General features: G+C 37.5%; 5 protein-coding genes and 2 long non-coding RNA genes across 7 annotated transcripts; 4 read left to right on the forward strand and 3 right to left on the reverse strand.

Moving 5' to 3' along the window:
• Positions 1–406: 406 nt before the first annotated feature.
• Positions 407–2008, forward strand: LOC117928551 (caffeic acid 3-O-methyltransferase-like). The gene is made up of 4 exons (XM_034848441.1): positions 407–863; positions 949–1259; positions 1361–1425; positions 1556–2008. Exons 1-4 carry the CDS (start codon positions 451–453, stop codon positions 1856–1858), a joined length of 1092 nt encoding a protein of 363 aa, XP_034704332.1. The 5' UTR covers positions 407–450; the 3' UTR covers positions 1859–2008.
• Positions 2009–2185: 177 nt separating this feature from the next.
• On the forward strand, positions 2186–3004 carry LOC117934233. Its single transcript, XR_004654450.1, has 2 exons — positions 2186–2608; positions 2735–3004. It is a non-coding gene; the product is annotated as an uncharacterized LOC117934233 (long non-coding RNA).
• An 895-nt stretch (positions 3005–3899) lies between these two features.
• LOC117934226 (metal tolerance protein 1-like) lies at positions 3900–8273 on the reverse strand. The gene is made up of 2 exons (XM_034855889.1): positions 8016–8273; positions 3900–5494 (listed from the first exon to the last, which is right to left on the reverse strand). Exon 2 carries the CDS (start codon positions 5492–5494, stop codon positions 4217–4219), a length of 1278 nt encoding a protein of 425 aa, XP_034711780.1. The 5' UTR covers positions 8016–8273; the 3' UTR covers positions 3900–4216.
• Positions 8274–10851: 2578 nt separating this feature from the next.
• LOC117926986 (50S ribosomal protein L11, chloroplastic) lies at positions 10852–13904 on the reverse strand. Its single transcript, XM_034846333.1, has 4 exons — positions 13635–13904; positions 13367–13539; positions 13215–13278; positions 10852–11351 (listed from the first exon to the last, which is right to left on the reverse strand). The coding sequence occupies exons 1-4, from the start codon at positions 13840–13842 to the stop codon at positions 11143–11145; spliced, it is 654 nt and encodes a 217-aa protein (XP_034702224.1). The 5' UTR covers positions 13843–13904; the 3' UTR covers positions 10852–11142.
• A 2060-nt stretch (positions 13905–15964) lies between these two features.
• Positions 15965–16659, forward strand: LOC117930806 (E3 ubiquitin-protein ligase RHA1B-like). Its single transcript, XM_034851547.1, has 2 exons — positions 15965–15969; positions 16275–16659. Exons 1-2 carry the CDS (start codon positions 15965–15967, stop codon positions 16657–16659), a joined length of 390 nt encoding a protein of 129 aa, XP_034707438.1.
• Positions 16660–18907: 2248 nt separating this feature from the next.
• LOC117932650 (subtilisin-like protease SBT3.9) lies at positions 18908–23585 on the reverse strand. Its single transcript, XM_034853933.1, has 11 exons — positions 23292–23585; positions 23127–23218; positions 22922–23019; positions 22680–22835; positions 21929–22599; positions 21758–21849; positions 21439–21681; positions 21238–21352; positions 20908–21100; positions 20260–20822; positions 18908–20193 (listed from the first exon to the last, which is right to left on the reverse strand). The coding sequence occupies exons 1-11, from the start codon at positions 23424–23426 to the stop codon at positions 20188–20190; spliced, it is 2364 nt and encodes a 787-aa protein (XP_034709824.1). The 5' UTR covers positions 23427–23585; the 3' UTR covers positions 18908–20187.
• Positions 20758–21541, forward strand: LOC117932661. Its single transcript, XR_004654200.1, has 3 exons — positions 20758–20845; positions 20941–21373; positions 21500–21541. It is a non-coding gene; the product is annotated as an uncharacterized LOC117932661 (long non-coding RNA).
• Positions 23586–24130: the final 545 nt, after the last annotated feature.

Consider the following 24130-nt stretch of genomic DNA (forward strand, 5'->3'; position numbering starts at 1 on the left):
CACTTACAAATTTCTTTTCTCTTCTCGTTGGACAAAATTACGTAAATTTGAAAATTTTTTTTTAGCACGGTAATTCAGACATTATTTTAAAAAACTATCTTACTCTTATCAAAAATCCAATTTCTTATGCATTTATGGTTGTCAGTTTATTTTCTAACTTTTCTGTATGTTAGGATGACACGGGGAGATGTTCTAGAAAGATTAGCGTTTCTTTTAGTAAGACACGGCAAGAATTCCTGGAGAAGTCAAGGTAGCCAAGATTGAAATCCCAGCAGTAGAAATAGACTTTTCACTGCGATTGAACAAGTTAGAGCCGTGCCAATTTAAACAACCAAGTTTTGATTGTGATATATATACATATACATACGGCCAAGTTTCTGTGAACAAGATTGTAGAGTTAAAAGAATTGTCAATACCAACCTGAAGTTCTCTGTTTGGCACTGAAGCCCCATGGAAAAAAGGCAGATGGTATCATCAACCGAGGAAGAGGAAGACAGCCACCGCGAGTATGCTATGCAATTGGTAAGCGCATCTGTACTGCCTATGGTGTTGAAAGCAGCCTTGGAGCTGGGTGTGCTGGACATCATAGGGAGGGCTGGACCAGGGGCACTTCTCTCCCCTTCAGAGATCGCATCCCACATCCCCACCCACAACCCTGATGCCCCTTTTGCACTTGATCGCATCCTCCGCCTTTTGGCTAGCCATTCCATTCTTACTTACTCTCTTGACACCCACCATGATGGCAAGGTCCATAGGCTCTATGGTTTAGCACCCGTGGCCAAATACTTCGTCCCAAACCAAGATGGAGTTTCGCTGGCTATTTACCTACGAACCATTCAGGACAAGGTCACAGTGGATATCTGGTAATTAGATTCACATAATCCTATTACTTCATCATCATCATCTCCTTATTACTTCAAACTTTAATGTGAAAATCTTCCATAACAGGCACCATCTTAAAGATGCAGTTGTGGAAGGGGGACTGCCATTTAGAAGATCCTACGGAATGGATGCCATTGATTATGTGGGGAAGGATGCCAGGTTCTTCGAGATGCTCAAGGCCTCCAACAGGGACTACATCCCAATGTTCATGAACAAAATCCTGGAAACTTACAAAGGTTTTGAAGGTCTAAAATCATTGGTGGACGTGGCTGGAGGCAACGGCAGTGTCCTCAATTTCATCGTTTCCAGGTATCCTTCCATCAAGGGTATCAACTTCGATTTGGCCCCTGTTATAGAGAAGTTGCCCTCTTACCCTGGTATGGATCACATATCCCATCTGCTACTTGGCCATATTGTTCAGTTCAATCAAAGTAATTTCACACTGTGAACTGAAAGGAAAAGGATAATCTTGTTGCAGGCATTGAGCATGTTGCAGGGGATATGTTCACAAGCGTTCCAAAAGGAGATGCCATCTTCATGAAGGTCAGTTTTCAATTTTCAAAACCAAAATCAACTTAGAGTAGTTTCTTTCCACAACATGGATGAGAAATGTGGATAGAAGTCAAATAATGGAATGCTTTTGACTAACCTGACAGTGTTTCGAATGAAACAGAATATACTTCACAGTTGGAGTGATGAGCACTGCGTGAAGCTACTAAGGAATTGCTACCATGCATTACCAGACAATGGAAAAGTCATTGTGGTGGATGCGGTGATCCCAGATGCCCCCGAACCAAGCGCTCAGGTGAAAAGCACATATCAGCTTGATTTGTTTATGATGAATTTGAACCCTGATGGGAAGGAGAGGACAGAAAAAGAATTTGCAGAATTAGCAAAAGAAGCTGGATTTTTCAGTACCAAAGTGGCCTGCTGTGCTTATAGTTTCTCACTGGTGGAATTCCATAAAAAGATGTAGCATGATTTTATCATGATAGTAATATAGAGAAATGAGGATTGTTGTAAGTTTTGATACTAGTAATATAGGGAAATGAGGGTTGTTGGAAGAAGAGTTTAGGCTTGATCGGTATTGAACTGAAGCACATTTCACCATTTTTTTATCATCTCAGCACATTGTGTTTCTTCTACTGTAAACAAACTAAAAACCAAAAAAAATCACTTAGATATCATCAGCCATGTAAAATCAAAGGGCCAAAAAGGCCCCTCTCCCCCCCCCCCCCCCCCCCCCCCCTCTTTACATATACAACACCATATCTATGACTAATCAGTCCCCCTCTTGCCATTTATTCATGTTCCATCTAAATGGTCCCATGGATGATATCTACTTCATTAGAATAGGTCCCATGATCTCTGCTTGGGCCCTGATTATAGGATACCCCTTTTAACATTTGGATGCTACCCTGCTGAAATTATTTGCCTAATCCTTCCTAACTTTATTCAGAATGTCTCAACTCCTTTCACTCCAGCTCCTTACCAATCTCCCGTTGGAAGTTGGAACAACAATCTTCCAACAAGCTCTTTTCTCAAACCTCCTCTATGCTAATTCACTAACAATTGTCGCTACTCTACTGTCTGCCTGCAAGCAGTGTGAAATACCAGACTTCGTTTATCTGATGGATCCCTCTTCTACATCAAGTTAACACTCAAGTTGCAGAGGAAAATCAAAGAGGAGAAAAGACGATGATAGAGGATATTCTAAGCTGATTATGTATGTATAACTACGAACCAACCAATGAATCATTGATTCATTGATTTATTCTCTTTGGGTTGGTAGATACCTATCTATGGTCCCCAGGTGATGATAGCATCTTGACTTTTGCACGCACCCTTTTAGGATAAGAGACAGGTGAAATACTCATCCCTTCTACACAAGGACAAGGACGGACTAAGGATGACAACCAAAACATTTATATGTCCGTAGCGAAGACGAAGGGAAGCAACAATGACTTTTTTTATTTTGTTGCCACCGCTCAGAAGGATGACTGTTAAACCAAAGACCAGTATGGGTCGGACTCCTCTCGATAATGCACAGGAGGATCCATCCTGCATTCCTTCAGATTCTACTCCCAAGTAATCCTTGATGCAAATAATTTTCTTTTTTATTTATTTGTGTCAATTTGTTTTTCATTTAAAATGACATAAATAAATGTTTTGGAAAGAATATCAAGTCTTTTAGAATGACATTGAAAGATATTCCAGAAAGCTGAAATGTTTGCACGTTGAGTACTAGTCGAAGTGAAGCCGCCTAAGAGTGAAATTTAGTGGCAATTGAAACATTCAGGTTTGTAGAGTTGAAAAGTATTTCTCAATCCCAACTCGAACTTCTCTGTTTGGCACTGAAGCCCCATGGATTCCAAGGAAAGCCAGATGGTAACATCAGCTGAGGAAGAGGAAGACAGTCACTGCCAGTATGCTATAAAATTGGCAAGCGCATCAGTACTGCTTATGTTGTTGAAAGCAGCCATGGATCTGGGTATGCTGGAGATCATAGGGAGGGCTGGACTAGGGGCACTTCTCTCCCCTTCAGAGGTTGCATACCACCTCCCCGCCCACAACCACCCTGATGTCCTATTACACTTGTATGATCATAGCACCCCACTATCAAGGACATCAGCTTAGAGTGTTACAAATAAAACTGGATAATTCACAGCGGGAAGGATGAGCACTGCTTGAAGCTACTTAGAAATTGCTAGCAAGCATTATCAGACAATGGATAAGTGATTGTGGTAGATTTGGTCATCTCAGAAGGCCCTGAACCAAGAGTTGTTCAATGCACATTCCAATTTGATTTGGTTACGATGAATATGAACCTGGTCAAAAGGAGAAGACACGAGTAGAATTTGCAAATTTAGAAAAAGAAGCTGGATTTTCTACTTCCAAAGTGGCATGCTATGCTTATAAGTTATAACTTCAGTGGTTGAATTCCATGAAGGATGTAACATGCTGTTGCATGTATCTTCCTGATTCTTTCACTATGTCCCCAAGCAGAGAATTTCTCATCTGAGCAGGAAGTTTTTCATCCACAGATCAAAACTCCATAAAACCACTCACATACCAGCAGCTCTGTAACAATAGCTGGGTATGAGAATAGATTCAACTGTAAGGATTCCCACATGGCGAAACACTAGATAAGACAAAATTTAAATTGAAAATCAAAAGGGACATAAGTCCACAGTAATGACTTACCAGCTGAAATTATATTTACTCTTAAAAAGAATTAGAAGGTTTAAAAAGAGACATCCCCAACCCCCCTCTCGCTTTCCCCTCCCTGGAAGCACACAGCCATACCTATGAGCAGTCATACCCATCTAAGCATCTACTCACGCTCTATCTGAATGGTCACATGGCTGATGTTATACTCCCTTCTGATGTAGTCTATAACTTTGTCTAGCACCATGTCAGCATCAGCTTCCGGCTTTATTTTGACATGGCAAGCTAATAACACCTTCCCTACAGTTATGGCCCAGATGTGCAATTCATGAATTGCAACTACCTCATCCATCTCACAGAGACCTTTCTCAAGCCTTGTTGCATCAATCTCTCTCGGTGTGCTCTCCATCAGAACCTCCAGAATGTTCCGCAGCATCCTGATTGTTGTGCCCAGAACAATTGCTGAGAATATGAGAGTGCATATCAGGTCAATAATCTTCCACTCAGGTTTATACCAGATGATTGCGCCACCAATCATTACACCAATGCTCTGGATGGAATCCCCAAGTACATGAAGATACGCCCCCTGTACATTGATATTCCGCTGTGTCTTTTGCTTAACTCCACCCTTCACCTTATGTTCACCCTCAGAAGAACCCTCAAGCAGAGGTGCCATGAGACCAGCTTCATGAGCATGGTGGTGGTCATCCCTGTGTTGGAAATTTTCCTCATGATGGTGATCATGTGTGGTAATTTTTATCCCATACCGGTGCCTGTTATTATGATCCTCATTGCTATGTCCATGATCATGTCCACCATGCCCATGATCGTGCCCACCATGCCCATGATCGTGCCCACCATGCCCGTGATCATGTCCACCATGCCCATGAGCATGATCATGACCCAGAAGGAGAGCCATAACAACATTAACAACTAGACCAAAGGCAGCAACAATAAACATAAGAAAGCCCTGGACTTCACCTGTATCATGGATAATTCTTGCAACAGCTTCATATACGAGGATCCCAGCAAGAAGCCATATCATCTGGATGGAAACCAGTGCACCAAGTATCTCAATCCTGAAGAAACCATAAGATTGACGTGGAGTCGCTTCCCATCCTGCTGCCCAAAGCGAGAACAAAGAGATAGCAAAGGCAGCAACATCTGACAACAGATGAGCTGCATCCGTTAAAATTGCAAGACTGTTGGCTTTAATACCTCCAGCAACTTCAACACTCATGAAAATGATACACAGTACAACTGCTATCAAAAGTTTCTTCATGGATGCTGAACGCTCTTTGTCATCCTTGGAAATTGTTTTAGCATCTGAGAATCCACATGTTGCTCCCTCACATATCTTACTCCTGCTTAGGCTCGTTTCTACAGTTGGCACATCTCCATGAATTTCAATTATATTGCCATGTTCAAGATTTTGAACTTCCATCTGCAAATTTACCACACCAATTGCAGACATTTTTTTTATCATACATGATCATAAATATGACATAGTATTTTGCATAATGGAAATATAGCATAAAGAAAATATAGAATGATACTTCATAAACTAGCCTTACACAAAAAAAAAAATAATGTAGACCAGTTTATAAAAATCAACTTCAATCAGAACAAGAAGGGATCTAGTAAAGAGAGAAATAGAAACAGATAGAAAAGTAAAATGCAAAAATAATTGCTTCATCATTCCAACAAAGAAGAGGAAGCACTGTCCAAAGTCATAGACATATATAACTTATAAAATCTTGGCCACCTTGTCTAAATGCAATATTTTTTGCTTTTATTTTTTATTCTTTTATTTTTGGATAGATACCTTCTCTAATTGCAATGTAAAAGGCTTAACATTCCAAATAGTTCAAATATATATATCTAAATTGGAAATACAACTGTGGAATCTTGACCAAACTTCTTAAAAAAGAAAAGTATGATTTCTAAACTAAATTTGAAAACAAGGAAAGAAAAGTTCTCAACATAAATCAAATAATATCCTAAAGCATTCAAACATCCATCTATTTACAAGGTCACTCATAATACACCCTGTAGGTTCAGCAAATGGCAGTCCACTTAGAAGCCAATTTGGACCCCAAAATGAGCCCAGTGCTATACAACATTTTATCCAGGCCATCGTATCAGTCTTGCAACTGTCTTAGTTAGGGAGGGGCTTAAGCAGTATTATCACTTTCCAGCTGGGCATTGCCATCCATAAACTTCCATTCAAGAGAATGAATCAATACTTCTAAGTCCCACATAATAATAGCAAACAAATATCTTCCAAATATCAAACCATGCAAGCCATTTCTGTCACAAATCTAGACTATAGTCTTAGAATTTGGTTTTGCCCACGAGTAAACAATGAATCAAGATAGCCTCTACCTCAACAGAGGTGAAAGTCAAGGTATCAGCCTCTTGGGCATCACTTTAGACCCTTGAGCTCCTGTTCCAAACCTGCTTCAACTTTTGACCCTAGGAGCCTCTTGGGAATGGAAAATCTCCATCATGGTTACAGGTCTGACAGTACACAAGAAATCCAATTCATCATGTTACTGTCTTTAGGATCAAGGATATATGCAACAAACCTTTCCAACAACCACAAGAAGTATGTGTGCTTAAAATTACAAAACTTAAACAAATTGGTAAAGATACGGACATCCAATGAAGCATAATAAAGTAGATTTGAACAAGAATAGAGGCAACAGGTAGCTCGAGGTTGAAGAAACTTTGGATTAAACTTCTACTTTATTAACGCAAAAATATAGTAAATGGATACAAGGCCATCCATGTTCCATGTGACTATACAACTGGCAATCAGAAAACACAAGTTTAAACAAGCATAGAAGATCAAACATGGAGTTGGTAGCCATAGGAATTCCAAACCTTTTAAATACTCGCTAAAACATTAATCTAACCACTTGAGTTCATGAATTTCACATTATTTTTCTATAGAACAGAGTAATTATCATGACGGATGAGTTGGGGAATTACATAGTGGTTTAATGCTTATCATAGAATTACAAACAATGTGGTCAAGAAAATTTGAAGGTGCAGAACAATGGTAAAAGAATAGGTCTATCCAAAACAGAGTGGTACCACCCCTGTTTGGAACGCAAAGGAATATTGTCACCCACCAATACAGAGGGGGTCCATTTTCCAAAGGCTGAAATTTCATTTCACTTCCTTTCCTTTCCTTAGAAGTAGGATGAACATGACCTCTTCACCAAACATTATTGAGCTCCCCATTTTTTACTTCTTCAATTTAAAGATGATGGCCAAGACCATAACAATTTCCACTTATGGACACATTTCAATAACAGAATTCCTGAGAATGAATATTGAAAAGAACATAACAAGCCTTCACTAGTTCAGGTAACAATTTAGTAACTAGAATAGCAATCTGGGAGTAGCAAAAAACAAGCAAAGATATCAACCAAAGAAAAAAGGGCACGAATGTGTGGAAGAAGACAGTGTTATTGTCTTAAATGATATATTCTTTAGCAGCCAACCACATCACCACCAGCCACGTGAAAGAAACAGAGGCGCTAAACAGACAGAATGTTATCTTCAAAATCCAGAACAACCCAGTTACACAAATCAAGCAGTCAACACCCGCAGGCCTCAGAAACAGCCAAACAAAATCACAGTACCAAACGCATTACCAGAGACAAACCCAAATCACGCATCACAACTAAATATAATGAAACCAAAAAACCAGGACATCAACACCACAAAACCCATACCGTGCCACCCACACAGAACAAAGAAACGCCACCACCAGATCCCAAGATATCACGTAAAAGCAAATAACACAAAATCCCTCAGGATCTGCCGTAGCACTCCAGATTCCCAATTCCCAACACCATAACCCAAATCAGAAAATTAAAAAAAATAAAAATAAAAATAAAAAGTTACTTTTCTAGTAAATAAATAAGAAAAAATTGGTGGAGGAGAGAGAAGACCTTCAAGCAGTCGTGTTCAGAGTAGAGGATTCCAACTTGAAGAAAAAAAGGCTTTGTATTATGGCGTAGCGATACCCTCTGGACGCTGGTCTCAGAGCTTTGAGGAGGAAAATGGGTAGATAACTGTGGATTTAAATTTTTTTTTTTTTTTTTTCCTGTTTCTCTCAGTTTTTGGAGCCCCCACTCTCTCTGCCTCTCTCTAGGGTTTTGGACGGCGCGCGATACTCATCGCTGGTCACGAGTCGTCCCTCTGGATGAGATGATAAAAAAGATACGATAATAATGATATCTTTTTGTTGTTCTCTCTTTAGTGACATTAATTGCATTTGTTTTTGTACGTATTAATTGCCCACGATTCAAAAAAGGCGGTTGTCCTTTCAACACCACATGCTTTTCTGGACTAGCCTGCCCCACTTTGTTAACCCCATTCAAGTCTGGCCTCCACCGCACATTCAAATAACAAATATATGTTTTTTTATTAAATAATAATGAATAAATTATATTAAATATAATTATCGTCATTATGATTCATTAATTTAATAACAAATAATAATTATTTTTTATTTAATATTTAAAATTTTTTATTCAAAATATTAATATTAGAATATATGCATAGACATATCATCAAAATTATTATAAAACTTATTTTCAATTTAAATTATATAACATAATACATCATTAAATAACATTATGAAATATTGTTTTTTTAAACAATGAATAAAATTTAATTTTTTTCTTCTCTTTAATATAATCATTCAATAAATATAAATATTTTAAAATAAATTATATTTAAATACAATCATAAAATAGATGAAAATTAATTTTTTTTATGAAATAATTAAATTTAAATATAAAAAAAATACATTATTAGCTAACACCTCACATGCTTGCATGTGGATCAAACCTAATATTATATCAAAACTCATGTTTATATGTGTATGTTTATTTTATAAGTTTTTTTTTTCATTTTTATCAATTTTGATATAAAAGAAAAAAAAAAGTCTCCTAATAAAATAATGTATTTAACATTTGGATATAGTTTAAAAATGATATCATTTTATAAAAAATTAAAAGTATATTTATCAATTAGAGAATAATTTTTAATTAACCGGTACGATTTATAAATTTAATTGATAGAAAGGAATGCAATAATTTTTAAATATGTTAATTTAATATTTTTAATGTTTTTATTTAAAAAAATAACTCATTTATATAAATATATATATATATATATATATATATTTATATTTTAAAAAAATTGTCATTTAAAAAAAAGAGAATAAGAGCATTTTTGTCAAATGGTTAAATTTTTAAAATTGGTTTTTTCAAGTACGCTTTTAATCAAGTAACCTTATCTTATATGGATTGAATTATGAAATGGTATAATGTGGTCTGTAGAGTGGGAAGGATATTAAAAGGAGGAATGTCGGACAAGCGAGACAAAGACAAAGGCAAAGTAGGCAAGGGATAGTAAGAGTAGCGGAGAGGACAAGGGTCTGGCTAAGGTAGACTAGTGCCATCCACGTAGAGAATGGGTCCCGCTATTATATAGCCTTTGAGTTGATCGGCATTTCATTCCCCTTTTGCATGGGAATGGGAATAGGAATGGGAATGTATTCAATTGCCTAATAAATCGATTGGAATCAATCATTTCTCCGGATAATTGCTCCCGTGGAAAGCGTAGAGGAGCCGCCCACGTTTTATTTTCATTCGAGAGCATCAGTCTTGAGCCGTCCATCCACTATCCAATATCTCTGGATTCCGTTAAAAAAATACATATTTGAAACCATATTTTAAAAATGCTTCATTAAATTTGTATTGAAATCGCAATTTATAATAATTTAAACGAAAATATTATTTTAAATAATGATTTCAAAACATATGTTGGAGTAAAAGGTCAATTTGATCCAAAACCCTGATGGATAGCTCAGTTGGTCCGATCTTGAGTTTGCTTCCCAATAGTCATCAATTCAAGTCCCCTTAGGGCTATTGGAGGTTTACCTGATCGTTAATTTTAGGGCCCCATGGGATTAGTCGAGGCACACGTAAGCTGACCCAGATATCCACGGTTATCAAAAAAAAAAAAAAAGGTCAATTTGATCCAAAATTCTAATATATCATACAATACATATGGATAATCAAATGGCTTCCCAAATTTTCCCAACTATCCTAAAAAAACATACATCTTCTATTAATTTCAAGGTTCAAGACAATCACTCTCTAACATCTTCTCAAGCCTTAACACTTCATCATTCCATGCGAGGAATCCCTACTATGAAAACCCACCCCAGCATTAACATACCCTTTAACCATCACATTCACTCATCCACCACAAGCATCACCATGCCGCCACCACCACAATTGCCCCAGTCACATCCCGCCCAACTGGCATTCTTGTCGCCACTGTTTTAATTCCCGTTGTGTTTTGTGAATTGTGATCACCTATGCCCACTTCCCTTTCATTCGTCTCTCTCCCGAATATGAACACTATTCATATTTGAAACCCCAAATAGATAAGACCAAGAAAAAGGCCAGTGTGAAAATGCACATCACTCTGTGAAGCCTTATTTTCAGCCAAATTTCAAATATTCACTCCTAAATTTTGTCATTTTTCTCAACTTGTCAAAGTTCTGCTCTATCCAAATCCCCTAGTGCTTATCCAACATAGAAGCAAAGTCTGTTAACTCTCTATGCAGATCGATTAACAAAATAATACCCTACTGAAGACAAACTCTCCATTTAGCTATAACAATGTAAACTAGTCAAACAATTGGATTAGAGTATAGTTCAGCAAAACTTAAATTTAAAACCCTTTGTCACTGCTTTTAGATAAGGGTTCAGTGAAAGAGACTTGAGATTAAAGATTGTCTGTGAGTGGGAGGACATAGAAGGCCAGTTCTTGATTGGAATCAAGACTTCTCATTTCTCAACTAAACTTTCTGATCACCACTCTTGGATAATTACGCTTCTCCAATGGAGCTCCAGTCCAAAAGCAGAAACTAATGTATACCCAGATGACCAAAATTGGAGGTACAGAATATTACATCAGGAGTGCTGTTACTTTTCTTACACATGGATGAACTGAAACAGAATTGTAATAAATTCAATGGAAACAGAGACAAAAGGACTATAAAATGACCTTCTTTTTGGGTTCAAGAACAGGAGGATCAATTTCAATGCCCATGTTAGCAGCAGTGCCAGCAATAATTCTCATGGCTGATTCAATACTAGTGCAGTTCAAGTCCGGCAGCTTTTCAGTTGCAATGGTTCGCAATTGCTCAATTGTGATCTTCCCCACCTTCTCTTGCTTTGGGTCTTTTGCGCCTTTCTCCGCTCCTAGTTAAACACTCAATACAATTAAATAACTCTTTACAGGATCATGCAACTTAAAATGGCAAAGAAAAAGAAATGGATAATCATTTCTGGCGTTCATATCTATCATCAACCACTATTCTACATTAACAAACTTATCCACAAGAAAAAGTTGTTTTTCCTGTAGGCATGCACTAAAATGCGTGCAGGTGTGGGCCTTCCTTGGAGCCCAACTTTTCCGGGGAAATAATGAAAATATTCTAAATACAAGACTTCATCTCTAGCATAGGCAGCCACAATAAGCACAACCAAGTTATAGCATGCTTGGTAAATCCCCGAGCATCTTTCTTCTTTAATGCTTGGGTTTACTTTCTTTGGTTTTGCAGAGTTTGTTAGCCTAAATATAGTTACATAAAAGTCTTCTTATTTCATCTTCTCCCAATCTCATAACGTTTTGAAAATTGTCTTTCTTAGTGGACTGTGTGATTAATTGGTAGGTCTGGAGCTCACAATTCATTAAGCAGAATAACTCATATAGCCGATCTGAGACAAGTGACTGATGGATGAGAAACTTGAAAAGGAATGAGCTTTAAGCTAGTAGAAAAAGCAGACATCAGCAATTCAGCAAAGTAAGAAGAAAATCAATAACAATAAATGAGATATGTTGCCCACGTAAAAGCAGCTGTGACATAGGTAGTTGTTTTGTTTGGGAAACAGTACAAGGACAAGAGCTGCTTGTTTATCCTTGATCAAATAACTGCTGTTCATGCATCTTTATCATGGGCCTTGATAACTTCTTGCACTTTTTGTTGGGTGGGCTAAGGCCCTGTAAAAGGACTTTATGACTTGAAAGAAATGTTTAATATGGAAGTCATAATGTTGTTGCTTCTTACAGAAGCATTGAAGTTAGCAGTTTGCAACTTTTCTGGAGAAGAAAAAAAAAACCTAAATTATTATAAGCTAGCAATGAGATAAGAGCTTCTTCCTTCCTCGAGTGATGCACTCTCTCAAGGAATGGCTGGATCTGTCATCCAATGCAACTTCACAAAGCAAAGACAAAGGCATGCATTTAGCAAAAGATTCAAAACAAAGAGAACATTGCATTACAACCAACTCCAAAGCAGCGGCCTTGTCCAGCCACACAGATTGAAGCACAAACCACATGAAAAATTCTTGACCCAAATGGAACAAGGCCAAGGTATTTGCCAACCATGCACACACTGTTCTACATCAGAGAGATGGTTTTTGAGGCAATTTAACATAACCGTAGTTTTAAATAGTTTTTGAGGCTTATGTCTCAAGGCCCACCTCAAGGCAAGACTCGAGTAAAACACTCCAAGCACACACCTTGAAATTCATATTTAAGTAGAGTAAAGCACAGATAATCCATGTGGCAAATGCCTCACAGCTAGAGGATCGCTTCAAGTTAGAAATGTGCACCTTAAAAGCAACCTACAAATGAGCGCTTATCCTACGAGAATTGCTTCAAGTTTTGCTAATGCCATATCTTCAAGCAATCAAAATGGTAAAATGCAGCAATGCCATATTGTCAGGCAATAAAAAAGAAGAGTCTCAAGTCCAGGTGGGCAAGCTCAACCAATATTTACAATGAGAAGTGAAAATGGTTCAAGTATTCAGAGTTAAAATGCCATGCCATGAATGTTACAATTGCAATCAATAAGTAAGAATCTACTCTACCCAATTCTACTTGTAAGTAGTAATAACACAATTCAGCTCAAACCATGATGAATTGTAAAATCAAATTGGCAATACCTCTCAACTTCATTACAAATAACAATAAGAAGAGGAAAATGAACAAAAAAGGAGATAAATGAAACACATAAAAAAAAGAACAAAAACATCAAACACTTGGTGAACATCACATACCTGCAGCCTTAAGGAGCAAAACTGAAGCAGGCGGGGTCTTCAAAACAAAAGTGAAGCTCTTATCCTGCGAGCAAACAAACCACGAATCCTTCAAAAACTGCTCAATTTATCCAAATTTACGGGGACGGAAGACAAGAAAGCGAGAAACCCACATCGTAGACCGTAATTTCAACAGGAATAACATAGCCAGCCTTGTCGGCGGTCCTAGCATTGTAATCCTTACAGAAAGCCATGATATTCACACCCTTGGAACCCAGCGCTGGCCCGACGGGCGGTGCCGGAGTGGCCTTCCCCGCCTCCAGAGCCAGCTTAATCATTCCAGTCACTGCAACAACAAGAGAGAGAGTCGGGTTGTCTTCCGTTTTTCTGTAATTTCCCAGGAACCAAACAAAGGGAGGAATTCGAAAGAATCGATTTTACCTTTCTTGGATTTACCACCGGGCTTAGGTGGGGCCATAGAGATGACAGTGAGAGCCCTCGGAGTAGAAGAAAGTAATGGGCATTTTTTTGTGGGAAGGAATTGGAGCGAAATGTTGGGAACTGAAGATAAGTTCAGAGACGATGAAGACGAGAGCTTCACATTCTTGGGAAGAAGAAGAGATTGATAGTTGCAGACTGAAGACGCCATTGCTCTCGCTTCTGAACTCGCGACTGACCCCTGCCAAGACGCTTGTTTCTGGATAACACAGCCGGCGTGGATAATCCCATAAACGACACCGTTTAGATGGGATAATAAAGCGACCACGTTTTGATTGGGCTCTCAAATTGTAAAGCCCACCCCCATGGCCCGTTGTCACCTAATTCGATCCAAATAATTTGGGTCTAAGTTTGTTGGGCCCAAGAGGAAACAAACTTGGGCCCTACATTTTTCGTTGGATTGAACCAAAATCAAAAAACCCTCGAACGGGTAAAAGCAAGTGTAAAAAGTCTCACCAAAAATTGTTTTCATGATATTTTCATATAGCATCTTTTAGTTGTTTTTTATTATTTTCACTTATTTTTAAAAAATAATTATAATGATTAAAAATAAAACAATAGATATAAAAAATATTTTTAAAATATGTTTAAAAATATTAAAAATAAGTTTAGAAACATTTCAAATTTTCAAACAGAATTTTGTTTTACAAAAATTAGATAATAGTTTTTAAAAACTATTTTTTAGAATTGTTTTCGAAAACCGTTACCAAATAGGCTCAAGTCATAATATTTTTAAAAGCAACTTTTAGTATAAGAAACATTTTCAACAAACAAATCAAATATTGAACAAAATTGAGAAATGAATTTTTTAAAAGTTGAAAATCCATTTATGGTATCTTATGGAAAACACTGGATAAGTAATTCTCCCAAAAATATTTTCATTAAAAACATTTTGAATAAAAATGTTGTCAAACAACTCTTACATTCCATTTCATAATGCTTCTAAAAAGCACTTATAACATTTTAAAAAAATATATATTTTTGTAGAAAATATTGAAAAATAAATTATAGAACTTAATGGAAAAACACTTGATAATGATTCTTCCAAAAATAATTTTAAAGAAAAAACTTGTAATAAAAGTATACTTCTTCCTAATATGATGTCTTTACCTCTTAATTGCACCATCTACACCTCCAATTCTAACTAACATTAAAACCATTTTAAGAGACTTAATTAGTTGACAAAGTCTTTTTAGCCTATTGGAAAAGTCAGTTTCATGTCCAAAGTGGCTAAGCTAGCCCACATCTTTCATCAATAAATGTGGTAGCTTTGGGTTAACAAAGTCATGCAATAGACTTTCCACCTTTCATTGGCTAAGAATTTGGACCACAAAAATTTAGACCATTCAAATCCTACTAGTTTAGTACAAGTTCATGATTGAAACAAATTTGCAATGCACCAAAATTGACTAAGTCTACTTTGCCATTTATGGCAAGAATGGATACTTCCAAATTGCTAATATGTGTCACTTTATGTAATTGTAATTTTAACCTAAGGTTTTTATCTACCATCCGATGGTGGCTAATCATGACTCCACACATCACTATAAATAAATAAATAAATAAAAGGTAATTTTAATTTTCATATCTCACTCTTTTTAAAAAAAAATATATATTAATAGTGTTTTTATTATAAACACTCCTAAATAAAATTATTTAATATTTAGATGTAAATTTAAAAATCTCCTAAATAAAATTACTTAATATTTAGATATAAATTTCAAAATTTTTTGATAAATTTTTTGGTAACATATTTATTAACCAACACCACACCCATATATAAGTAGAAAATTAAAAAAACGCAAGATTTTAACAATTTTATGTTTAAGAAGTACTGCACCAACATTTAATTCAGTAATTAAAAGAAAAAAGTATCATTATATATATATATATAAAAGCTGGTCCTGGGTATCCCGACAAACTCAATAAAGAATTCGAAGATATCTTGAATAAAGTGCAATAAAACTAATTTATCCTACACAATATCAAAAATATATTTTTCACACGTGATTTTTGTGAGATTATTGTCCAATATTGCACGTGACCCAGGTTGTAACTTGTAACTATAAATGTACTTTCCTTCTGACAGATGGCCGCCTAAAGACCATTCAAGGCTAACAGATGGATCACTCCAAAATCCCATCTGCCATCCGACTCATATACAGATGGGATCAACACAATCATTAAAAATTTCTTGAAATGATTTGGTTAGAATTAATCACTGGTTGCTTTTTAATTTAAGGCTTGCTTAATTGGCAAACAAGTAAATTAATATGGCGTAAGTATTTGGTTACGTTTTGTAAATTATACATTATGAAGGCTAGTTGCAGAGGACGTGAGAATCATGTAGCTAAACGATAATAGTATATAATTGTGCGTCTTGTCTTGGATTTAGTTTTGTAAGTCACCTCAGGAGTTCCCAAAGCGGCACACCATCAAAATCCTCCAATCTTCTGGCTTAATTCGGCCTTTGTGGTGCTCCTTCACTACTTTGTTCTTACTCATTCTGCAGCTAGCTACTCTCTCTCCCATGGGGCTTGACTTTGTTCTAAGCAATATGCACAACTTGCTTGGGCATTTCAGGGTCATGGTCATGGTGGCACTTGCTTGTTTGGGTCTGTTGAGCCTACCAGAACAAGCTTATTCTGATGAATATACTTCCAGTTGTGTTCTTGTGATGGACGGGCAAACCCCAGCATTGATTCCAGTCTCAGTTGCAGTGGCATGGATCAAGAAGAGGGTTCCAGTGGTACAATATGGAAGTTTCCTTGAAAGACTTGGGATGCATGAGCGTGGAGATGAGGATGCAGTGTGCCGTGTGTGCTTGGATTGCATCAAGGGAAGGCATGCGATCAGAGAGCTGTCCAACTGCTGTCACGTGTTCCATCAGGAGTGCCTGGATGCTTGGGTGGATGAGGGTCAGGTCACTTGCCCTTTGTGTAGATCCATGCTACTTCCAGCTAAGTGAGAGAACAAGTGATTGTAGAAGACACCCGATCCATGGATGACCCAGCAGCGCACTCAGACATAACTCAACTGTGGTAGGATTGGGCCCAGTGTCTCCCACTTCGTACTTTGCCTCCAGACTGGATGTCTCTAGCTCCCTCTCCCTTGATCCTAAATTCAAAGATGAACAACTTCTTAATAAATATTTAGTGAATTATACTTGACAGTTTTTCTCTCCCAAATGGTTCTTTTCATCCCTTATCTCCATAGGAGTTGGGCGGCAGCAGCCACCTCCGTCAGGGTCACACAGCTGATGAACTCCTGGGGGTTCTCCAAATTGCATGTAGACATGAAAATATTTGTTTGGATTGCCCAAAGGCTTCAGGTGAGCCATTAATTAAAGCTCCCAAACAGTTGCTACTATACGTATTTTCATCTTCGAAAGGTATATCTAGCATTTATTATGCAGCCAGTATCTTTATCCACTTTTAGAGTTTGACGGGCCATATTTTAAAAGCGTAGGAGCCAAACAGATCCTAAAAAGAAGAGGAAAGTGGGGTTGGGGGTTCTGTTCAACTCTCACCAAACAGCTTCAATGACATCTACAAAAACCAGGTGCGCCAACAAACCCAATGAGGCTATAGTCAAATAGTCCCAGTTGTGGAAGCCCAAGTAAAACCCACGATCAGCATCAAGACGAGGTTGACCTGATCAATTTAAATTTTAGTGAAAAAAAAATATCAAAAACAGTTTAAAAAAAAAAAAAATCTATTTTTTTTTCAGTGCAGATGAAAACCGACCATATTAAGACAGTGTTTGGGTGACATAAGCTAGAGATTTGGGACTTGTTTGTTCCTGTTTTCAAGAACTGTTTTTTATTATTGAAAACAAAAAAATACCAAAAACTTGTTTTAAAAGGGGGTGTGTTTTTATTTTTTTATGTTTTTTGTGTTTTTAAAAATCAATTTTTTAAAAACAATAAAAAGATGTTGTCATTGTTTTTTCACTGTTCAAATAATAGAATGTTTTTTGTGTTTTTTTTTTCATTCTTTTTACGTTTTCTTAGTTATTTTTTGTATTTTCATAAAGATGAGCTTTCACCCAACCATCACATCCTCCACTCACAAGCTCTTTCTTCTTCTTTAAATTATTAAAATTAATATATTTACACATGATGACAAAGTCATCATTTGTTCAAAAAATTTATAACTGGTACAAAAATTTCAAAATTGAATAATTTTTTTAATTTAAATGAATTATGCATATGAAAATTATTCAAATTAATGAAAAAAACAGTTTATTAATTAAAAAAATTCAAACATGTTTTTTATTTATTTTGAGAATAAAAACTGTTTAATAAAATTCAGTTTTCAAACACAATTTTTTTTTTTTTTTTTTTTTTTTACGAAAACACAAAAAACTAAAACTGTGACTAGAATAGACATTACACGCTAGGCAGTCCAGGCCCTATCCAGTTGATGACATTTGGCAGTGCCACACTGGGCACTGGGCAGCTTTTACCGCCCAAATCAAAATCACAGATGGTGTGTGACACAGTGACAGTGTAAGGTGGCATGGGAGTATGGATAAGTTTGAAACAAATTATTAACTTTTCACCTTTTCCCTGTACTTAACGCTTCTGCTAACCATATACAAACATGTTCACGTTAATGTTGTAATAAAGTATCTGGTTCGGTTTTAATAAAGATTATGATATAATTTGTACAATACGTCTGTGTCCAATAGTAAGGAGACAAGTAAGAAAACGTTTCAGATTCTTGGTTTCTAATTTTACACTTAGACCAGGATCCCTTCACAATCTTCCTAGTCTTCAAATTCAGGCGGCAACCCTTCAAAGGTTCCCCCACTTCTCTCTTCTTATTCCATCATTTCTCTGGTTCTATGTACTCTAATTCATGGGGTTCCCTTATGCAAGCAATAATATAACAAGGCCACCCAAAACCATCATACTTCTAGTGGATCTATTATGCCATATCAGATTCATGGCTGTGTTGGCACTGAGTCATCTGGGTCTGTCCAGTCCACCAGTGGGTGATGTTTATGCAATAGTCCAGCCATCTCCTTCAACATGGATCAAGAAGAGGCAACCAGCAGTTGAATACAGTGATTTTCTACATAAAATCAGGAGGCAGGAAGATGAAGATACTGTCTGTGCCATCTGCTTGAACGGGTTTGAGAGAAGGCACGAGATCAGAGAACTACCTAACTGTTGTCATGCGTTCCACAATCCACAGAGAGTCTGTGGATGAGGGTAAAATCACTTGCCCTTTGTGTAGATCTATTATGTTTCCCGGAGAAGATGTCACGAACTGATCTATGAATTCTTATTTGGTAATTAGGATTATTTGGAAGTATCTCAAATTTCTAATTGGCATATGTTACTTATTGTAAAGAATATTGTATAGTTTAGTTACTAAATTGATATGTCATGGTAATGTTAGTTATGTTGTAGAATAAGGAGGCTTGCGGTTCAGGTGTAAATGTATGGAGCAGAGAAACATAAGATGGTTCGAAGTCCAGATCCATTAGTTTTATTTGTGTTCTATCTTTTATAATATTCTATAGTCGGAAAATCTCTCTTATCTGTAGATGTGAGCATAATAAGTGACTGAATCATGTTAAATTCTTGTATATTTTTATGTGAATTGTTTTATTTTTATATTTTTGTGTTAACATATTTGCAAGTTTCCACTGTCACAACATGTACAAATAAATCTTAGACACTTGAAACTGTGACACAAACAACAACTTCTCTGTATCTATATCTTTCATGAATTAGATATGGTTGCATCAATATTTTGCATGTATATTTATAGACACAAGCACCCACATGACCAAAGTTCTAAATCTTAACCCCAGTTGGACCAACCCATTTTAAAGCAAGCATTTGGAATCAAATCATGGAGCAAATCATCTTATGCAAGGCTATGATTTGGAAGCAGAACTCCTAAAACCCCTATTTCTCAATGAAAAGGCTGACCCATCAGTCAATCTAATAGGAAACTGAGGCAAAAAGAAATTCTACTACAAGAAACTATTTTCTGACCCTCTGTTTGGTGCCTGAGAAAGCGGGGAAAAGGAAAAGAAAATGAATGTGCATCATGTAGCAGCAGCAATAAGCTATAGTAATTATGGTTTGCCTTGTGGTTCTTTTGTTTGTAGTTCTTGTAGATGGATAATCTGATGATCCAATGTGAATTCTTGCTTCTAGTCTTTACCAAAAATTCCTTTTCATCAAGAGATATTTTGTTGTTTTGAATCAGTTAACTCTTCAGGATTTCTTGTTCTAGTATCATATTTCTGGGTGGCATAAGCATTTGGGTATCCTATTGTTTAGTTAATTTCTAGATTGGAAGCTCTTTATTTCACCTAAAATAACTCAGAAGGTAAAAGATTTGGGAAATTCTTAAGGTGAATGCTAAATGTTCGTGAAAGAGATACAGGGATTGGTTCTTAACAGCATCAAATGCATGCATAGTTTGTAAGTTATTACCAGGATTAGCTGTCTTGTAAAACTGCTTTGCAAGACTTATACCGGTGCACACGATTTCCATACACTTACAGGCTTTTCTTTTCAATCTGATTTCTCAGTGAGTTATACATCTGCATACATGTCAAATTTGATTGCACGTATGGCTATAGGACTCCTGACAAAATGCTCACCATCTGTCCATGTTAGGCTTCCGAATTTGTAGTCTCCATGGACCGTTTGAGTTGAGAAAAAGGTAACTTTGAAAGGAAGAAATTGGGTGGTTAAGTTGAAGCTCAGTATATGAGGTTCAACTGCCATTTTAATGCCATAAGGAGCCTGCACCTCAGCTTTATACACTGAATTAATGTGTCCCACGTTTGTCACAGTTCTCATGACTGTTACTTTCTTTTTGAGGTTTGGAATGGTGATGGAAGGGAGGTTGAGGTTCAATTGAAAATGGCTGCCTCTCGTGCAATTTGTCGTGGTCTTGGTTAACCTGCCAATGGATGGATTGCTGTAACCCATGGAGCAGAGGAACTGGATGTAGTCCTCCAAACTGATATTGTAAATGAGCCCTGGCTTTAGTGCCTTGTTGGGATTGACATGGCCACCACCAATGTCAAATGGGTCTGCTGCCTTGCGAGTCGGCCCCTCCTCAATTATATCCATGCCATCTGTTCCAGTTTGGGAAGCTACAATTGCAGTTTCATGAATGGTGACTATTTAATCATGGATGGAATGATCATAAAAAACATAATAATACCAAAACTTACTGACCTGAAGTGACAAGAGCTGATCTTATGGCTGCAGGAGACCAAGTTGGATGGGCGGATTTAATGAGTGCTGCTAATCCACTCACATGAGGACAAGCCATTGAAGTACCTGATAAGAAGGCAAACCCATTGCTAGTTCCAGCATCAACTGGTGAATAAGCTGCTAAGATGTTCACTCCTGGGGCAGCAACATCGGGCTGCATCATCAACCAAACACGAATTATAAGGAGACAAGGTGATGGAAGATTCCAAAGATCTTTTAATTTTGGAGCAACTCTATTTTTCATACATGGCAATGCTATTCCTGAAACCAATCTGTTGAGTCTGCTATTACCTTTAGCACAGCAGGAGACATGGAACTGGGTCCTCTGGACGAGAAATATGCAACATGTGGAGATGCCCATTTCCCTGTAACAGTCTTTGGAAATTTCAGCTTTGCAGTAGGAGACCTTCACCGACAAGTTTATGAGGTTAGTTTCATCTATTCATGGGAAATTTAACTATTTGTTTCCTCACCTCCTCTGCATCTCTTTACCTTGCTTTTCTGATGTAAGTAAGTATCTGTGTCCCGACTTCATAATTTACTTTGATACAAGGAATTAAATCACATGACTCAAGCTGACTGGTGGGGAACTGTGCAAAAATAAGTCCAATGCCTCCTGCTTCCAGCACTGCACCTGATGCAGAAATTATATCCTGTTTGTCCGATTTTGAGAAACAGAGGATAATTTTTCCTGCTGCTAATGTTGCATTGAGGCTTCCAGGCTGACAGTCCTTTCTGCAACAAGGGTATGAAGTATTAGAAAATGTGGGAGAAAGTAGAAGAAAATAGTAAATGAAGCAAAGCCTCTCACGCTGAATCGTCCTTTGGGTCTAAAGCTACGCGTTCTGAATAAGTGAGACCAGTGAATCCAAGTTTATGCTTTCCTGTATCAATAGATTGACCCTGCAACAAATAAGACATTGGAAAGAAGTTTAGCAGATTGCCTATTTCTTGAGTTGATTCCTAGAATTACTTCTTTTACCAAGAAAGTTTGGTTGTTCCCAAGTATGATGGCTGTTGGGAAGGCCCTGTCAATGGTGGTGGCTGCCACAGTAATGAGCCAGGGTGCAGTGTTTGCTATTGTCTGTGAGAAAGGTCCATCATTTCCTGCTGAACAAACTACCGTTATCCCCTTTGCAATTGCATGGAAGGAAGCGATTGCGATTGAATCACGCTGATCAACATAGGAGAATAGAGGAATATCATTGCCAACAGACAGAGACAGGATATCCACCCCATCATGTATGGCTTTGTCAAATGCTTTCAGAATATCGGCATCACTGCATGCTCCACTGATAATGGCCCAGCAAGCCTTGTAAATTGCTAACCGAGCAAGAGGTGCACCTCCTCTGGCTAGGCCTGTAGCTAGTCCTCTGTAGTTTGCTTTCTCTACAAAATAGCCTGCTGCTGTTGAAGCTGTATGAGTGCCATGGCCAATTCCATCCCTTGGTGACAGAAATTCTAGGTTGTCAGTTATATTCATGAATTTTCCTATTTCCTGGTGGATCCCTTTAAAAAACCAGCGAGCCCCAATAAGTTTCCTGTTGCAATTGGTGGAATTGAAGCGCTCCCCATGTTGGCAGATACCTTTCCAACGCGATGGAATTGGACCCATGCCTTCATCCTTGAAGCTTTCAGACTCTGGCCAGACTCCTGCCCAGTTTGAATTCATTCCAAGCACTGTAAGGACATGTTGAACGAAGGGGCTGACATTTATCTGAAAAATATTATACCTGAATCTATCACCCCAATGATAACTCCTCGACCCAGGTTGGTCTCTGTTAAAACATTTGTTGGATAATCATGTTGGAGACCGAGGAAATCCCAGCTTCTAGTTGTATGGAGCCTGTGAATGCGATTTGGAATCACTTGAACAACACCTGGGAATCCTGTAATCATGGGTGAATTCCATTAAAGGTGCCTGACAAAGATTTGCCCACCAAGTAGAGTAAGGTTTTGATGCAAGTCACTGTACCTGCAATATCTTCTGCCTGAGATTCTGTCAGCTTTGCTGCAAAGCCAGAAAATCCATGCTTGTAACTGTAAAGAATTGAACTCTTGGCAGCTTCTTTGCTTCAATACAACATGAGGAAAGCTTTTATTGCTTTTTATCTTCAATCATGCAAATCATATCTAAGTCTAGAAATGTTTAGAAATGTTCCAACCAATTTAAGTTGTACCTTCCAAGCAAGGTGGACAGCATTTCATGGTGGGATTTTTTTATGGTTGCTGGATCCTCATGCTTCTTCTCTCCCATGTACACAATGTACACCTGGAAACATTCCCTGTTAAATACTTGTGATCAAAAGGGGTTCAGCTGGAACTTGAAGTTGCGATATACTCACATTGCTAGTAGTCTCCAGGCCCTCCACAAAGCTTAGCGATCTATGGAAATATTGTTGAGCTAGAAAGAGTACAAGAAGTATCATGAGCAAGTGGTTTCTTCTTGCCGCTCTCAAGTTTTCTGGATTGACGTCCATCAGACAGTGATACAAAGATGAGAAGTTATCTTGGTAGAGGAAAGTATGCAAATGCTTCTAACTTCGCCACTCCTGCTTTGGTGACTATAAAAAGAACTTTACTGATATGATAAAAGCGGAACATCCCTCTCTCTTTTTCTCTTTTACCTTTTTGTGTGGGCTTTCTTCTTTTTGCTCAACCAACGGAAAAGCCAGTCACTGTGTATCTGATCCCGAATAGCCCTGGAAGTGGAAAGATGTTTGGCTAAGGCCAAGACTTTTTCAATGTAGGGTATGACTTTTCTAGCCACTTTGTACACCTTGAGACACGATTTTTTTCAGATAAAAGACTAATGTTAAAGTTTGATATGATGGCATCATCACTTTCCCCAGCTTTTCTTCTTGTCAACTTGAACAGTAGGTACATATGCTTGTGAGGTGCATGCATGAAGCATTATCTTAAAGGTCTTCCAAAATCTATGATCGCTCTATTCTATCATGCAGTTATGTTGTTCTGATTCTTTTCCCCTGAAAGAGAAACAATGTGTTTTTAGTTGTCTAAACCGGTTATGATTCCATTTGAATTCTTCATTTAGTCCTTTTTAACTCCCATTTTCGTGGCCAACCGGACGAGTGATTCTGTTCATTCAGAGAATGGTCTGGATGAATGACAGGATGTGCAGTGAATTGAGGGTCCCACTTATCCCACATTCATTGTGCAGTAA

Source organism: Vitis riparia, chromosome 2 (assembly GCF_004353265.1).
Source record: "Vitis riparia cultivar Riparia Gloire de Montpellier isolate 1030 chromosome 2, EGFV_Vit.rip_1.0, whole genome shotgun sequence".
Lineage (NCBI taxonomy): Eukaryota > Viridiplantae > Streptophyta > Magnoliopsida > Vitales > Vitaceae > Vitis > Vitis riparia.

Excerpts from the sequence above, each read along its gene's own strand:
- LOC117928551 (XM_034848441.1), top strand. The coding sequence starts at position 451 with ATGGAAAAAAGGCAGATGGTATCATCAACCGAGGAAGAGGAAGACAGC. Across the intron at positions 1,260-1,360 it reads GAAGTTGCCCTCTTACCCTG|GCATTGAGCATGTTGCAGGG; the intron begins GTATGGATCACA and ends ATCTTGTTGCAG. Across the intron at positions 1,426-1,555 it reads GAGATGCCATCTTCATGAAG|AATATACTTCACAGTTGGAG; the intron begins GTCAGTTTTCAA and ends CGAATGAAACAG.
- LOC117934226 (XM_034855889.1), bottom strand. The coding sequence starts at position 5,494 with ATGGAAGTTCAAAATCTTGAACATGGCAATATAATTGAAATTCATGGA.
- LOC117926986 (XM_034846333.1), bottom strand. The coding sequence starts at position 13,842 with ATGGCGTCTTCAGTCTGCAACTATCAATCTCTTCTTCTTCCCAAGAAT. Across the intron at positions 13,540-13,634 it reads CGGTGGTAAATCCAAGAAAG|TGACTGGAATGATTAAGCTG; the intron begins GTAAAATCGATT and ends TTGTTGTTGCAG. Across the intron at positions 11,352-13,214 it reads TTTGCTCCTTAAGGCTGCAG|GAGCGGAGAAAGGCGCAAAA; the intron begins GTATGTGATGTT and ends GTGTTTAACTAG.
- LOC117932650 (XM_034853933.1), bottom strand. The coding sequence starts at position 23,426 with ATGGACGTCAATCCAGAAAACTTGAGAGCGGCAAGAAGAAACCACTTG. Across the intron at positions 22,836-22,921 it reads TCAGGCAGAAGATATTGCAG|GATTCCCAGGTGTTGTTCAA; the intron begins GTACAGTGACTT and ends CCATGATTACAG. Across the intron at positions 21,101-21,237 it reads TGTCTCCTGCTGTGCTAAAG|CCCGATGTTGCTGCCCCAGG; the intron begins GTAATAGCAGAC and ends TTGATGATGCAG.